This window comes from Pan troglodytes, chromosome 5, assembly GCF_028858775.2.
Source record: "Pan troglodytes isolate AG18354 chromosome 5, NHGRI_mPanTro3-v2.0_pri, whole genome shotgun sequence".
NCBI classification, from domain to species: Eukaryota; Metazoa; Chordata; class Mammalia; order Primates; family Hominidae; genus Pan; species Pan troglodytes.
Window position 1 is genome coordinate 161,919,854 of NC_072403.2, and position 11,735 is coordinate 161,931,588.

Genomic DNA, 11,735 nt, shown 5'->3' on the forward strand with positions numbered 1-11,735 from the left:
CGAGTAGGTGGGATTACAGGCACCTGCCACTATGCACAGCTAATTTTTGTATTTTTAGCAGAAATGGGGTTTCACCATGTTGGCCAGGCTGGTCTCGAACTCCTGACCTCAAGTGGTCCACCCCCCTCAGCCTCACAAAGTGCTGGGATTACAGGCGTGAGCCACCACACCTGGCCAGCCAGCCCCATTCTTGAGGACTTTTCTCTCATACCTTAATAACCTATCAAAGCCTCCCTCTCCTAGTACACATTAGGCACTATGTTTAGGGGCACATAGACATTCAGTCTCTAGCACCACCTCTGCTGAGTCCTGTCTCCATGGAAATGAGGAAGCTGAACAGCCTTCTCCACACAGTCTCCCCTTGACTGCCATCGCCTCGGAGTGACAGTGAGTAACTCACTAAGGCCAATGGCTGGGCTTCCTTGGGGACAGTTCCAGGGGCCGTTTCCTTGTTTGTGTCTGGGGATCCTTCCCTGCTTCTTTGCATGTCTTGCATTTTTTGAGATGAAACTGAATGTTTACAAGAATACAATGTGGCAGCTCTGGGAATCAGATGTCTCCTCTCTTCAAGGTGTGTTACTGCTGCTTGTTTAGTGACTTTCCTGGATGGATCTTATAACATCTGTATTCCCTGTCACAGGTGGACCCCGAAGTCTCTGCTCAGTTAGGTGAGGTTGGACAGAGGTTTGCATCAATGCCTTGAGCCGGTGAGTCTCTCCCCAGTGCGGAGGGTTTTGTGTGTGTGGTGCACTCCTGCCCCTGCCGCACTCAGGCGGGCAGCTGATGTCACCACTGCAGCTCCACTTCCTGCCTGCACAGAACCTCCAGGTCAGCCAAAGGTCAGAGATGTGGCCTTCTCAGGTGCTTCCTGGGCATGTGCCAGCCTCTATGCTCATCTCATTCCCCAAATCTTTCTCTCAATTTCCCCCACTAGCTTCTTGTTTGCCCCACATACAAACGGTGGAGTTGCATGGTTGCAATGACTGCTTTTAGCCAATGCTCTGAGGATCTGGCTTTTCCCTAGAAAGAGACCTCAGCAGGTCAAACCATGACAAACCCAATGAATGGGGCTTTTCCAGTGAGTCCCAGACAGGCCAAATAGAGTTCTCTGGGGCAGGGGCTTCTGAAGGGCTCCAAGCCCCTGGTGCCCCTTCAGCAAGTGGAGACTTGTAGCTGTGGCCTTGTAGCTGTCATGGACATGGTAAGTCCAGTGTTTTCTGGGCATAATAAATCAGGATATATTGTGCAGACAAGAAGTAGAAAGAAATGTTAGGAGGAAGAATATAAATTTTCAAGTACGAGTTCGGAAGTATTAGAAAAAAAACGAGGAAAAGGGCAAGGTTGGCTTGGTTGTAGCTAACCTGGTGGAGAAACGCAGCTGTCTGAGATAGAGTGCTCGAGCTGTTAGGTTCCTCTGCAATGTCAAGACCACCTCCACAACCTGCCCTGCATCCTCCTCTCTCCCGAGGCTGAATGCAACTCTTGGGCCTTCAGTGCCAAGGAAGCCACAGTCCCAGATCAGAGGAAGGCCTGAGGTGGACAGTGGAAAAGGAGGTGGTGGGTGCAGAAGGAGAAGGCTGACAGCAAGGATTTCCTGAGGATAAACAAAAATGTCACTTGAAAATGGAAAAAAAAGTGAGGGTATAAAGAACAAGATGGAACTCATCTGTAATTCCATTATACAGTGTTTAATTTTAGGGTTTTGGCACTTTCATGTGTAATTATTATACAATTATCATCATACAAATTTTTATACAATTATCATCATACAACTTATGATTATCTTAAATGACTAGATTTTATCTTTTTGAGCTGGGTTTGGGTTCATAGTGCAGAGTTCTCTCGCTCTGGTCAGTTAAACCCATTTGTTTTTGGCCTTGTGTCATTTTATTTTATTTATTCATCTTTAATTTCAACCTATATAATACAAGGTACATATACAGGTTTGTTACATGGGTAGAATTTGGGAGGCTGAGGCTTGGTGTCCCAATGATCCCATCGCCCAAACAGTAAGCATGATACCTAACAGGTGTTTTTTCAGCCCAGGTACCCCTCTTCTCTCCCCGGTCTGGTGATCTCCAGCATCTGTGGTTCATGTGAATTTAATGTTTAGCTGCCACTTTCCAATGGGAAGATGCAGTATGTGGTTTTCTGTTCTTGCATTAGATTGCTTAGGATAATAGCCTCTAGTTGCATCCATGTTGCTGAAAAGGACATGATTTTCTTGTGTTTCATGGCTGCATAGTTTTCCATAGTGTCTATGTACCACATTTTTTTTCATTGAATTTACTGTTGTTGGGCACTTAGATTGATTCTCTGTCCTTGCTGGTGAGAATAGCACTGTAATGAACATATTGGTGCAGGTATCTTTTTGATAAAATGAATTCTTTTCCTGTGGGTATATCCCGAGTAGTGGGATTGCGGGATTGAATGGCAGTTCTATTTTTAAGTTCTTGGAGAAATCTCCAAACTGCTTTCCACAGCGGCTGAACAAGTTTGCTTTCCCACCAACAGTGTCTGTTTCTTTTGCTCTGCAGCCTCACCACCATCTCTGACTTTGTGACTGGTAAGAGATGGTAACTCATTGCAGTTTTGATTTGCACTTATCTGATGACTAGTGATACTGAGCATTTTTTCATGTTTGTTGGCCAATTGTAGGTCTTCTTTTGAAAAGTGTCTGTTCATGTTTTTGCCCAATTTTAATTGGGTTTTTTCTTCTTGCTTCTTGAATTGTTTAAGTTCCTTGTAGATTCTGGATATTGGACCTTCATCAGATGCAGAGTTTGCAAATAGTTTTCCCCATTCTACAGGCTGTCTGTTTACTGTGTTGCTAGTTTCTTTTTCTGTGCAGAAGCTCTTTAGTTTAATGAGGCCCCATTTGTCAATTTCTGTTTTTGTTGCAATTGTTTTTAGTGTCTTCTTCATGAAATCTTTGCCAGGCCCTATGTCCACATTGGTATTTCTTAGGTTATATTCCAGGATTTTTACTGTTTTAGTACTTATATTTAAATCTTTCATCCATATTGAATTATTTTACATATATGGGGAGAAGTAGGGGTTCAGTTTCATTCTTCTGCATATGGTTGGCCAGATATTCCAGCACTAATTTTCGAATAGGGAGTCTTTCCCACATTGCCCATTTCTATTGAAGATTAGATGGTGGTAGGTCTGCAGGTTGATTTCTGGGCTCTCTATTATTTTATTTACTAAATAAAATAATCATGAATGTAATATTTTCATATTAAATAATTAAAAATTTCTACAGCAGGCACTGTGGTTCATGTCTGTAATCCCAGAGCATTGGGAGGCCAAGGTGGTAGCACTGCTCGAGACCAAGATTTGAAGACCATCCTGGGCAACATAGGAAGACCCTATCTCTACCTAAAAATAAAACAATTTGCCAGGCCTGGTGGCATGTGCCTGTAGTCTCAGCTATTCTAGAGGCTGAGTCTATAGGATCACTTGAGCCCAGGAGGTGGAGATTACAGTCAGTGATGATTATGCCACTTCACTTCAATATGGTTGACAGAATGAGAAACTGTAAAAAGCCATAAAAATAAAAAGGAATATCACAATTCCTGGTCAGTGCATCGAAAGGATCCCTGAGGTCTGAAGTCCAGCATGCTATTTTACTAGCGATACTGTTTGGAAGAATAAGGTCATGTTTCAGAGAAGTGTCTGCTTTTCTACAATCAAAGAAGTAGAAAAAAAATGCCTTTTGCTGGGATTTCTTGTTCAGTTAAAACTTGTGCAGGAGTTCCATCCATTAGCACCAACAGAAAGTGGCAGAAGGTGTTAAGAAAAATGGCTGCTGGGATCATGAGCAAAGGTAATGAGTGGCCTGAGATGTTGAGTCGACAATGTCATCATCTGCTGGGGGCCTGTGGGCTTGCTAAGGCTTGAACTCCTGCTTTCCAGAAAGGCACAGTGGTGAGTAGACAGGCGGCCCCCCTGAAGGGAGAGCAGGAACCAGACCAGGCTAACAGAGGCTTCTTGATATCATCTTCCACCTCGAGAAAAGATGAAGCATTGGTTTAAGTGGCTGAGAAAAACCTGGGTCTGTTCTCCTGGGTGATCCTTCCCAGGCCCTCCCCATTTCGGAACCTCTCCCAAAAATAAGAAACATGTTTTTCCCTCCAACACTACCCTTGGCTCTGTAGCCTGTTCCAACCTCCACCCTCCTTCACCACACCACAGAGCCAGCCCAGGTCCTGTTACAGCCCAGGGGGGCTCACAACTGAGGCTGGTAATGAGGGGTCTGCACCCTCACTGAGGGCCTGCTCCTCCCTCTCATAGAAGGGTCTAGAGGACCTGGGGGAGCCCTGTCCAAAGAGAGCTCTTTCTATCCACGTTCCCTGGCCTTGGGTGGGCTTGTAGACAAACCACCTTCTTTCCCCTTCACTCTCAGCCTTTCCTCACCCTGGGAGCTGCACCCATAGCTCTGAATGGGACTGTCCTTGCCCCGCCCCATTCATTCCTGGCCAAGTTCAGTGGTGAGCATGGAACTCCAGCAGCAGCTCAGCTCCCCTGCCTGAGTCCACTCTACTCCAGGCAGGGCCATCAGCTGGCTCAGGATCTGGAGTATGAAGGAGGCAGAATGGCAGGGGCATCGCCCCAGGGCCGGGCAAGGACTCCCATGGGTCCAAGGGGCCTGGCCTTTTCCTGAACCTCAGTCTGGACACACTCTAATCTTCACCTTCCACTTTAACTGCTGGGACCCGAGCTGCTTTCTCTGGGAATGCAGCCTTTGGAACTGGGTGGGCCAAGGCCCTCACAGCTCCCTCGTCCTGGGATTCTCCCAGATCACTCTCTTCTTAGCCTCCTCCAGAGATGCCCTTTCCCTTGACATCCTAGGTGAAGCGGCCATGCTACTCCTCTCCTAATGTGCAGACTGCCCATGCCTGAGTTTCTGCTGCCTGCAGGCCATACACCACTACCCTTCCCGAAGAGGAACCTGCTCTGAAACAGGCCTGAATTGGTTAAACCCTCTCAAGCTCAACAGGCCTTGAGCCTTGGTATGGGTCCCTCCCTTTCCCTCTGGCCTCTGACAGTTAGAATCCATCAGAACTCAAGGTTGAGCTGCCCAGGTCATTGCCAACAGGTGACAGCAGGTCTCATTCATCTGTCTAATGTCAGGATGAGAAGTTCCCAGCCTCTGGGACTCTGGGAATTCTCCTTCCACATCCTCCCATCTCACCCATCTGCCTCTTGCTCCCCTCCCAATATTGCCCACAGTACCTGTCACTCTAAACAACTCTCCTCATCTGCCAGCTAGAATGAAGCAGAGGAAGATGATGAGAAGGCTCCAGGGACTGAGGGTGGTGGCCATGGCCTTGGGTTGGGTTGTGCCTGGGGCCAGAGAGGGTGGTTCTGAAATGGAAACACAGGAGTGACAACCCTTGTCCAGGCTCAAAATCTTAGGGGATGTCTCCTCAGCTCCTGCCACCCCAGGTCATCCTGGAAGGCAGACCTTTTGTCCCCCTGTGCTGTGGGGCAACCTCTGGGACAGGTCTTGGGGTAAGAAGGGAGAGGGGGTGTCCCCTGCCCTCAGGGAGCTCACACATCTGCTAAGGGAAGCGAGGTGACAGCACAGTGCACCCTCCTGCTGTGGAGAAAGAGGAGGTGATGTCCGAGGGCCAGGGAGGGGAGGGCCTCAGGCCCTGGCATTGGAGGTGATTTTGATGGATTTACAGAAACAGACGAGGGGAGAGGAAAGAAAAGGTGATTCTAGGAGGAAGGAACACTAATGAAAAAGATGTGGAAACACTATGACACCCACAGATTTGAGGCTGGTGCGAAATGCACAGTGGGTAGAGCAGAAGCAGGTGCAGTGAGGAAGAGGAGTCAGGGGGAAGAAGGGAGAGGAGGATGAGAGAGCACAGGCATGCCAGGACCCCCAGGAGGAGCCCCCCATGAGGGGGTCATGTTCATACTCACTCAAACACACACACACACGCACTCACACACATACACCGGCTGATAAGATCTGAACTCAAGACAGCTTCCATTTATCCCCCTCTCACTTACTTGTTGGATCCAGCATTTGTTCCCAGTACATCAAAAATTCTTCAAGCCACATCTTACAATCCCCCAGTGAAATCTTCTGGAAGAACATGGTCACATCCCTGTTCTCCCACTTCTCTGTCATCTTGTTGGCTCCAGGATGAAGTGCTGTCCACTTTCTGTTGTTTGAGTCAAAGAGGAGGAACTTCTGTCCATTGAAGAGGAACTGCCAAGATCCTCTGCCGTGTCCATGGGCTTCATGCTCACAAGACATCCTGGCCTGCAGGGTGAGGGGCTCTGCCCCATTGCAAAGAGATCAGCTCTGATCTTGACAAAGCCTGAGCCCCACCCTGCTTCCTTTCCTGGCTCCTGGACTTGCTCTCTCTGCTGCATCCGGCCCATGCTCCTCAACCTCTTGGGTGACACAAACTTCTGATTTATTTTTTATATGAAATCAATAAATGACTCTAAGTTACTACTGTGTCTGCTCCCTGGGCCATTTTAAACTTACCAATGGGTATTAAATTCTCCACTTGAATGTCAAGCAGTTGCCCTTTAAGGAAATCCACCACGTCTCTTAGTGTTTCGGTTTGTTCTTCCCAGGTTTTTGTGACATTGACTTTCTTCCCCAGAGGAGCAAAGGCTTTGGCCTTGTGGTTAACACAGTCATAGTGAAGAAAAGGCATTTCATCCACCAGGCCTTGAACTTCACACCACTGTGGTTCAGGTCTGGACTTAGGAGTGATGATGAAGTCATAGCAAAGACAGTGTGTGTCTGTGGAAGAAAAACACAGGAGGGGGTTGGTGTGGGAGGAAATGGAACCTGTATCCCCTCCTCCCGCTTATGGTGACTGCAAGTGAAGGCCTCTGAGGGGCTGGGCTGGCAGAGCAAGATATGACCCAGCCAGGACTGTCATGAAAACTAGTTAATGACTAGAGCGTCTCCCTTGCTTGAGTACACAGAGGGGAAGGTTCCTGCAGCCATGAAACCACATGTCCCCTCCAGACATGTCCCACCTGCTCTGTGCCGACATCAGTCAGCACATGACCTTGTGGTGGAGGTGCCAGGCCTGTTGTGGCAGGAAAAGGCCTGGATGAGGAGGACCCTCAGCAGCAGCCCATGTGGACTGCAGGAGGTGGGAGAGGGTGTGGGAGCTGCCCTGGGATGCTCCAGCACAGTGGGTGGGGTGAGGGCAGAATTCAGTTTAGATAAGCAAATGATTATTGTCATGGGTCACATGATTTAACACGTTGGCAAAGCCCCAGTGAAGATGCCCATCTGCTATGAGCATGCATTCCTGGAACCTTGTAAAGGGATGGTTCACAGGGCAAGAAGTTGAAAACTCAGAACTTCTACATCAGGGTGTAAGGGAAAGAATCAAAAGGCTCAGAGAAGCACCCATGCCAGAGTGGTTGCAGTATGAAAATCCAGAATAATGTCCATCCTCTGTGCTCATGGGATGACTGGAGGACTCTTGTATACGCAGCATATAAAGAAGGCCCCAGGAGAAGGCAGCGGACTATCAAGAAGCCCAGGGATGCCTGTTGCTGAAGGCTGGGGTTGGGGGTAGGAAATGCTCTTCCTGAAATGGGCTCCCAGTAGTAATGGGGATGGAAAATCCTGAAATAAGAGATCTCAAGTGGAGGCGGTCAACTGTCAGCAGGAAGGAGGGTGCAATGATGTAAATAATTAAAGAAGTCACAATGCCAGTGGGGGACCTCAGCCTTAAAAATGTATGCCCATGGCTCATAGAACAAAGGGGTCAAGGATCCAAAAGAAATGGAAACTCAACCCGGATACTGCTAGATATAAATAATTACAACAAACAAAGACAAAATGCAAGGATGGATGACCTGAAGGCTGAAAGGAGTCACCCTAGGAAATAACTGAGCTCCTTTGCCCAGCTTTGAGAACTGAGTCACATCTCAGACCCAGAGTCCATTGCTAGAAGGAGATCCCAGAGGCCCTGGTGGGCTCCTTCAACCCCACAGCAACTGCAATGACTCCCTCAGAGTTCCCCACAGAGCCAGATGGGCATTCACTCTGGTAACTGTATGCCATGAAATGGCAAATACCCAGACACTCCTAGTGGACACAGTGTGTGATCCAACCTCCTCCCAGGGACCTGAAGCCTTAACTTGCTCCCCTATTACTCATGAGGTGCATTTACGGCAAAGTAACAGATGGACACCTGTGTCAGGTCCAGCTTAGAGGGATGGGCTGGGTTCATAGACCCATTCGATGGTAATTTCACATTTCCTGGATTCGTACCAGGACTGGATAGTGTTTGTAGTTAACGTAGTAACTATTATAGGTTGTGCTGGTCATATGACCTCCCCTGTCACTACTCAACTCTGCTCTTGTAGCTGGGATGCAGCCATACACACTCTGTGATGAGGGGTGACGCTGGACCTTTACCAATACGGCTATTTGACCCTGGACTCCCTAAGATCCCAGAGGCATATGTGGTTGGAAAAGGTTCTATGTGGATTTCATGGCAATTGCCAACCGCAGAATCACAACAGGATCTCCTAGTGCTCAGAAGCAAGGCTGTGCCACTCACGGCAGTGAAATCCCCTCATTTAAAAGTGGCTCCTGCTGTGGTCCTGGGCCCCTGTGGAGATGGGCCTCCAGCTATGGGAGGGCAGTGACCACACAGCCTCAGAGCTGCCCATCACAGGGTGGGCTCCTCACCCTTTAGGTCATTAGGAAGATAGGCCCCACAGTGAGAAGACACAGGTGGGTCTCCTGGGATGGGCAGAAGCAGGGCCACAGGGAACCAAGAAGCTGCACAAGCAGTTGGCCCCGATCCCCAGGACACTACATGGCTGCACCCCCTCACCCTTAGCTCACACCTGAGGCTTTAAGGAGGGTCCCTGATTGCCCTGAGGGACCTATGATGCCACCCAGCAGCAAAGGAGGGGCGCAGTAGGCCCAGAACCATAGAACCTCCATTCACATCCATCACATCCACACCACCCAGAAGCCACAGGCAGGGTAGGACACACTTGTGACTCTTCAACTTACACAACTTGGAGATGACACCTTAGGGGATGGGGCAACAATTGCCAGGACACAGCATGTGCCCTCATCTGGGGTCAGCAACCTAAGATAGTGTCCACATCTGGTCTCCCTTTTATTTGCAGGTTGCCATTGCCTGCTGTTGCTCTACAAAGGGACAAGACTTGACACACAGACAGAGAACTCACGGCCAGCAAGGACCAAAGTGCCTTCAGCCTTTTCTTTCTAGATAGGGTTTGCTGACTCCTGTCTGCGTAGCGACTATTCTATATGACCCTGGCTCCCCAGTAGGAAGAACAGGTGGGTCTGGGACCCAAGGGAAGAAGTGGGCGCCTCTACTCAAGGGCGCTCCCAGGGTCATCCTGGGGGAAATGGGATTTCCCATCCCCCCTGCACTAAGTTTTGTGGAAAGCCTGGGGTGTGTTTGCTGGGGTGTGTCCTCAGGCAAAAGGGGAGAAAGTGCTAGTTGGTGGGGGAGGTGCTAAGGGCTCCTTCATGGATGGGGAGGTGCTAAGGGCTCCTTCATGGATGGGGAGGTGAGGGAGGCCTGTGTGGTGACAGGGGTGAGCTGAGATGGGGAGTGAAAGGATGCGACCTGGGTGGTGAAAGTGAATGGTAAGGGGAAGGGTAGCAAGTGTCTGGTGAGCCCCTGCGTGCAGGTGAGTGTCTGCAGCAAAGTGTAGGGGTGAAGTTCCAGAGCAGGGAGCCCTGGGGCTGCTGGAAGCTTTGTGTGGTGAAGAGCAGGTCAGAGCAGAGCAGGGCTGTGGCTGATGGGGGAGTCTGTGATCGCGTCCCTGTGGAACTCCCCTTTACCCCTGTCCTGACCCCAGCTAGGGTTCGGGAATCTGGTTTCTCCTTCCCTAGGGCCAGTAGGGCTGCGGGTCTGCACCAGGGATCCCCGCCCTACCTTGCCCTCTGTAGCCTTTTGGTCCCTCCACCCTCCTGCAATTCCTTTTCAGCCTTCTTTGACACTCCCCCTGGACTGCGGTGCTAGCAGCAGCTGCAGGAAGCGGACTCGGCGGAAAGGAGCCCCGGAGGGGAACTGAGTGCCTTCAGCCGGGCACGTTCGGGGAGACAGCGATGTTCGGGGAGACCGCGATGTTCCGGAGGACCGCAATGTTCTGGGGGATCGCGATGTTCGGGGAGACCGCGATGTTCGGGGGGGCCGCGATGTTCGGGTAGATCGCGCTGGTCCACTCAGAAGCCTCCTGGCCTATGGGGCAAGCAGCAGCCGCAGGAAGTGGACCCGGAGGAAAGGAGCCTCGGAGGGGAACTGAGTGCCTTCAGCCGGGCATGTTCGGCGAGATCGCGATGTTCGGGGAGATCGCAATGTTTCGGGGGATCGCAATGTACGGGGAGACGGCGATGTTCGGGGGTACCGCGATGTTCGGGGAGACCGCGATGTTCGGAGGGATCGCGATGTTCGGGTAGAACGCGATGTTCGGGGGGATCGCGCCGGTGCTACCAGAAGCCTCCTGGCCTGCGGGGCAAGCAGCAGCCGCAGGAATCAGACCCGGCGGAAAGGAGCCGCGGAGGGGAACTGAGTGCCTTCAGCCGGGCATGTTCAGGGAGATCGGGATGCTCGGGGAGATGGCAATGTTCGGGGAGATAGCGATTTTCGGGGAGACCGCGATGTTCGGGGAGATCGCGTTGCTCGGAGAGAGGGCGATGTTCGGAGAGGCCGCGATGTTCGGGGAGACCACGATGTTCGGGGAGACAGCACCGGTCCTTCCAGAAACCTCCTGGCCTGCGGGGCAAGCAGCAGCCGCAGGAAGCGGACCCGGCGGAAAGGAGCCACTGAGGGGAACTGAGTGCCTTCAGCTGGGCATGTCTGGGGAGATCACGATGTTCGGGGAGATCGCGATGTTCGGGGAGACAGCGATGTTCGGGGGCACCGCGATGTTCGGGGAGACCGCGACGTTCGGAGGGACCGCGACGTTCGGGGAGACCGCGATGTTCAGGGAGATCGCGCCAGTCCTTCCAGAAGCCTCCCCTCCTCTGAAACCCGCTGCAGTCCACAACCTCCCAGGTTTGGCCCCCGCCCTGCTTAGGCTACATCCCCGAACTCACCGACCCATCCTGCCCGGGACCAGCCAGACAGCAGGTGCAGAAGCGGGAGGCACAGAAGGAACGCGGGGCTGGCGGCCGCTGCCATTGTAGACCTGGAGCTCCGTGGACAGGAGGCGCTGATGGTTCCCTTCGAGGCTCACACCATGGCTGTTTATAAAGCTGCCCAGCCCCGCTCCGCCGCGCGCAAAGATATACTGGGCGGGATCCTAGGCATGCCCTTTTTTGGGGATGCTCCACCCCGTCACGCCCCGGGCTCGTCATCTGACAGCGGCCTGGCTGACGCAACTCTCCCCTCCGACCCGCCCCCGCGGCTTGGGGGCGGCGTGCGCGGGCCCCGAGCGGGCCAGGACGCCGTTCCTTCCGTTCCTTCCATGGCCCCATCAAATAATTTTTCAACACAGCATTTATCATTACCCCAGTGTAAACACTGATGCACAGGAAGGTGAAGAAACTTGCATAGGAATACTCAGTGGCGGCGGTGTCTCCCTGTCACCGCCTGCGCCAGCGACACCCGCCCTCCCTCCGCCTGCAATCGCGAAGTCCTCGCCCCTCTCCGTCCAGGGCGCAGCCGCTTCCCCATTCCGGAGCGAACCTTCTTTGCCTCTCCACTAAAAGCATGAGGTGGTCTTTGAGTATATTC

At 51.5% G+C, this 11,735-nt stretch overlaps 1 protein-coding gene across 2 annotated transcripts; it reads right to left on the minus strand.

Moving 5' to 3' along the window:
• Window positions 1-1,667: 1,667 nt before the first annotated feature.
• LOC112204149 (UL16-binding protein 1) lies at window positions 1,668-11,289 on the minus strand. Of its 2 annotated transcripts, XM_054686423.2 has the most exons (5): window positions 11,096-11,289; window positions 6,515-6,778; window positions 6,028-6,300; window positions 5,239-5,370; window positions 1,668-4,010 (listed from the first exon to the last, which is right to left on the minus strand). In XM_054686423.2, the coding sequence occupies exons 1-4, from the start codon at window positions 11,178-11,180 to the stop codon at window positions 5,261-5,263; spliced, it is 732 nt and encodes a 243-aa protein (XP_054542398.1). In that variant the 5' UTR covers window positions 11,181-11,289; the 3' UTR covers window positions 1,668-4,010; window positions 5,239-5,260. The 2 variants fall into 2 exon arrangements, with proteins under 2 accessions (XP_054542398.1, XP_063668744.1); XM_063812674.1 differs by lacking the exon at window positions 5,239-5,370 and having other exon boundaries at window positions 11,096-11,266.
• Between the last annotated feature and the right edge of the window lie 446 nt (window positions 11,290-11,735).